The sequence below is a fragment of the Alligator sinensis genome, unplaced genomic scaffold (genome assembly GCF_000455745.1).
Source record: "Alligator sinensis unplaced genomic scaffold, ASM45574v1 scaffold2034_1, whole genome shotgun sequence".
Taxonomy (NCBI): Eukaryota; Metazoa; Chordata; order Crocodylia; family Alligatoridae; genus Alligator; species Alligator sinensis.
The window spans coordinates 18207-22979 of record NW_005843368.1 but is presented as its reverse complement, the minus strand read 5'-3'; the positions used below and the strand labels follow the sequence as shown (position 1 = coordinate 22979).

Sequence of the window (4773 nt, the reverse complement as noted above, 5' to 3'; positions counted from 1 at the left end):
CAACAGTTCACTAATAATGCTGAATTCTCATGTTCTTGTTCTGATATTAGGGAACCTGAGCTATGATCAGTTCACCTAATCCTGGAATAATTAGGATGAATGCCTCCAAACTGTTCATGTGACTTAAAAGCCTGAATCCTATTGTCCAAAGTAAGGCAGATTTTTAAATGTATGTGTGAATGGCAACAGAGACTTCCACTTCTGAGGACTGCCATGGGGTGGGTATCTAAAATAACACATTCAGAAGTGTTCTCCCAGGTGTTTGACCAATAGCTTAAAGACAGTCCACTTATCCAGGAAGTGAGAGCCATGAATGAAATCCTTTGAGAATTTGGTGATGGATTTTTAAGGTTTGGGGGCCAAGCTAATTAAAATTTTTCCTTTGAGTTTAAGTATCTAACTCCCATCTCTTCTTTTCTCTCCTATATCAAATAGGGAGAAAGAAGTGTAAATATCAAATGGGAGAGAGAAGTAGGAATGGATATAAAACCCTAAAAACTGATTATTTGATTGAGTTGCAAAAACAGAACATTTTCAACATATTGAAATTTTATGTTGTTAGTTTTTTAAAGAGGTCATTTTAATTTTTTTAAAAATGCTTATTTTTAACAGATCTCATCAGGCTCTTAGCACTCTTCCTCTCTCTTTGTATTAAATGTCTAAGTCAAGTGTATTAAAAACCTTAACAAACAAACTCAGAGCACTATGGAGGCTGTTTATCAGGTTCCCAGGTATGGAAAGGGTCAAATGAGATGATATAATGGTTCTTTTGGCTTTCCCATCTCAGAAAGTTGTAATTCATTTGAAGTGGGACACACAGAAAAATAAGGATTTGTAAATGCACACCCCACCACAAATAATTCCTGACAGGACTTTTTTACTTGAATGTCATTCTGGACTTTAAATGGGATGTTGTCATCAGTTAACCACTAAGGTCAGTGGGAAGCTTAGCACACCAAGAAACCAAATGAAAAATTATTTTAGAATATAGTTCAAGAACTGTCCATAGGTTGAGGTACAGACAGAAAAGCACCTCCTACTCCTCCAGAAACTGTAAGCAGTAAAGGGATTAAAAACTGTCCATAGCTTTGTGTGCTAAATTCTGTAGGCCAGAGAATCTCTGTGAATCATTCATTTGCACTGCCGCTACGCAAACCCTTTGTAATTCAAATCACTCCAGTAGAGCTGATATATCCTGATTAGGACCTGGGGGCTCAAAAGAAAATTCAGTAAATGGATGAACATGGAAATAAACCTAGAACCAAATAACACAATGCAAGATCCCTCCCTCCTTTTGGAGTTCCCTTATCTATTCTAGAGCCAGACATCAGTCTGAGAGGTGGCAGACTATGTAATCTATTATTTCTGCCTGAGCAATGAGTGTCCTGTTCTTCATTTTCTTTCATTGGTTCCCTTAAGGACAACTGTTCTGGGCTTGAGCCCTTCACGTTCCTGTCCCCTGTTAATGATCTAGTCCTAATAATTAGCGCCCACACACACAAATATACCCCATGCTTTAAAAAAATCTCAGAACCAATTAATGTCAGGTTTTGCTTCCTTGTAAACTCATCCCAAGCATGTTTGTAGTGGGGGAGCTTTCCTGATCATACTAAAATTGCAATGAGCCTTTTAAAGTATGAGCTTTCTACAGTCTTAGGGAAATTATTTTGTCATTTGGTGCATGTGCAAGGGTTAAAAGACTAATTTTACTTCTCTGATCCTCGAAGGGGAGAAGCTAGAGTGAAGACATGGGGACACTAGCAATTCTGTTTACATCAGTGCAGCAGTACGTAGCCCAGTCTGGACATACACTTGAGGAGAGCTGGGATCTGTTTAACTACAGGTCCCAGGACGTTCTGGAGTAGATCTAGAGGATTACTCATGCTCACCTTCTAAGCCTCCACCCTTCTGCTGCAGTGACCACGTCTACAATTATAAAGGTGAGTTTTGAATGAATGAATTAACCAATGAGTTAATCTAACTCAATGATGGTGCAAGTTCACACAGACCTTCCTTTTCTCTGTGACGTGAATTACAATTTAACACTGTTTGAAAAATTGTTATTGTGGGATGATATGTATTAATAAAGCCTAGCTTCTTTTTTGAGTGAAGGTTTGTATTCTATGTTTGCCCCCTCCCTTTTCCCCCCTTGCTTACTACTAGCCTTAATTTGGTTATTAGAACAAGAGATGTTTTTCTACGCTCACCCATTACTACAGTGTCTGAGCACTCCTGAAAAAACAGAAGTAGGCACTTTCCCAGCAGGAAGTTGAAAATATTATCAAAAATGCCCTGCAGTACCGCATTAATCAGGATGATGAATCTATCCTGTGTTGCTAGTTCTCAATTTTTTTTTTCTGCAGGGGAAATGGATGTGCAGTTGAGAATCGTTTTTTTTTGGCAGGTTGGTAGCAAACATTGGTGAAGTTTTTGCTATTTGGGGTGTGTTTTTGATTTCTAGAGTTGCTTTATTATTTTTTGTTTGTTTCTTTTTCTTTTTTTAAGCAGATGTTCATGTTTCTATGTATTTATGTTGGATGCTTCAAACTGCAAAACTTCCTCTTCAGGACCAGATTTCCCCCAAATAACACTCCCAACATTAAGACCTTCAATCCAGCCCCTAAAGGACTCTGAAATAAGGCAAACCATCAAGCGTATTTAGATCCCAGTCTGATGTTTTTTTCTGTGGAATATTTCAATTTCTTGCTGAAGAAATAAAATACTAAAAAACAACAACAACAGATTTTGGCTTATTATCTATGGGAGCTGTTCATATACTCCTGCATAGAATACAGAGCCTAATAGTTAGATAGGTTAAAATACATCCTCCCACCAGCCTAGGAGGCTACTAAAGTTTAGCAAAACTCATGCATCAGCAGTCTTCTCTATTGACTGCTGCTAGCCAATAAAACTTTCTGTCACTTCTCATATGCAAAGAAAATTAAATTTTTGAGCAGAGTGGGATAGATGTAAGAAAAAGAAAAGAAAGTAAGAAAAAGTAGGAAAATAAAGTATATTCACATGCAGATTTCTGAAGGAACCTAAGGGATTTAAGTGCATAACTCAGTAACATAACTCCCTTAGCTTCTTTAAAAATCCCAGTCTTGCTGTCCGGAAGGTCCTTTGTCATTTGGACAAGTGGATCATGACAGAACAAACATACTGCGTGTATGAGGAAAGCATTTCCTTTGCACATAAACTTTCAGTTTCTTGGTGTAAAAGTGAAAACCCTAAAAATCATGTTTCAGCGCTTATCAGCCAAACACTGTTGATTTCTAGCAATTGAAAGCATTTTATTTTGGTTTTATTTTTCCCCTGCAGAAAATAGAGAAATTTTCCAACATAGCCTAACAACTGGTTAGATGAATCCAAAACTTGTGAACTTATCCAGAATAGAAATCTTTTAGGGCCTCTCACGCCTGTCACTAGGTTACTTATTCCTTTGCTTTAACATCAACAGATAAAACATTTGAAATCAAGCTTGGATGGAGAACAGAACTGGCATCAGTGAGTTCATCCTCCTGGGATTCCCATCGGGATTGGAACTCCAGGCCTTTCTCTTCCTGGTCTTTCTGGTCACCTATGTGCTGACAATCGCTGAGAACATAGTTATCATTTTTGTGGTCAAACAGAACCGTCACCTCCATAAACCCATGTACTACTTCTTAGGCAACCTGTCTTTCTTGGAAATCTGGTACATCTCGGTAACCTTGCCCAAGCTTTTGGTCAGTTTTTGGTCTCAGAACAAGAGCCTCTCTTTCTCCAGTTGCATGGCCCAGCTCTACTTCTTCATCTCCCTCATGTGTACTGAGTGTGTCCTCTTGGCTGTCATGGCCTATGACCGCTACCTGGCTGTATGCCACCCGCTCCGCTACCCAGCCATCATGACTAACCGCCTGTGCTTTCAACTGTCAGCTTTCTCCTGGGCTGGAGGCTTCTCCATCTCACTGGTCAAAGTATACTTCATCTCACGCCTGAAATTCTGTGGTCCTGGGATCATCAACCACTTCTTCTGTGACATCTCCCCAGTGCTGAACCTCTCCTGTACTGACATGTCACTAGCAGAGACAGTGGACTTCGCACTAGCTTTGGTCATCTTACTGATCCCACTCTTTGTCACTGTCTTCTCATACCTCTGCATTATTGCTGCCATCCTGCGCATCCCCACTGCTCAGGGGAGGCAGAAAGCCTTCTCCACCTGCACCTCCCATCTCACTGTGGTCATCATTTTCTTCTCAGCCACTATCTTCATGTATGCCCGGCCCAGGAGGATCCATCCTTTCAACCTCAACAAGGTGGTATCCATTTTTTATGCAGTAGTCACACCGGCACTGAATCCTCTGATCTACTGCCTGAGGAACAAGGAGGTGAAAGATATTCTGAGAAAAACCATAGGCAGGAACTGCTCCCTGCCCCACAGGGTTGGCATGTAGGTTGGGATTCCCAAAGAACTCAGAGGGAGGACTTTTAAGGTAATAATGTTGGCCCATAATACGGTGATAATACGCTGAAGTAGAACTCATGCATCTTGGGTTTAGTTCACAGATCAGTGACAACTTTCTTCTGTGGCATCAGGCATATGACTTGATGTACTTTGTGTCTCAGAATATCCATCCATACAATGGGAATAATATTTCCTACACAGACGCGCTGGAAAAGCTAACCCTATTACTGACTGTGAAGTGTTCTGATATTGTGGTAATAAGGGTCATGTAAGGCTTTGGTGAAGGGGTATTTCCTGATATAATTTAGTAGTGGTTTGGATACTGAACT

At 40.1% G+C, this 4773-nt stretch overlaps 1 protein-coding gene across 1 annotated transcript; it reads left to right on the top strand.

Moving 5' to 3' along the window:
• The first annotated feature begins 1820 nt into the window (after positions 1-1820).
• LOC102371533 (olfactory receptor 6B1-like) lies at positions 1821-4433 on the top strand. Its single transcript, XM_006038492.1, has 2 exons — positions 1821-1940; positions 3461-4433. The coding sequence occupies exon 2, from the start codon at positions 3486-3488 to the stop codon at positions 4431-4433; it is 948 nt and encodes a 315-aa protein (XP_006038554.1). The 5' UTR covers positions 1821-1940; positions 3461-3485.
• The last annotated feature ends 340 nt before the right edge of the window (positions 4434-4773 follow it).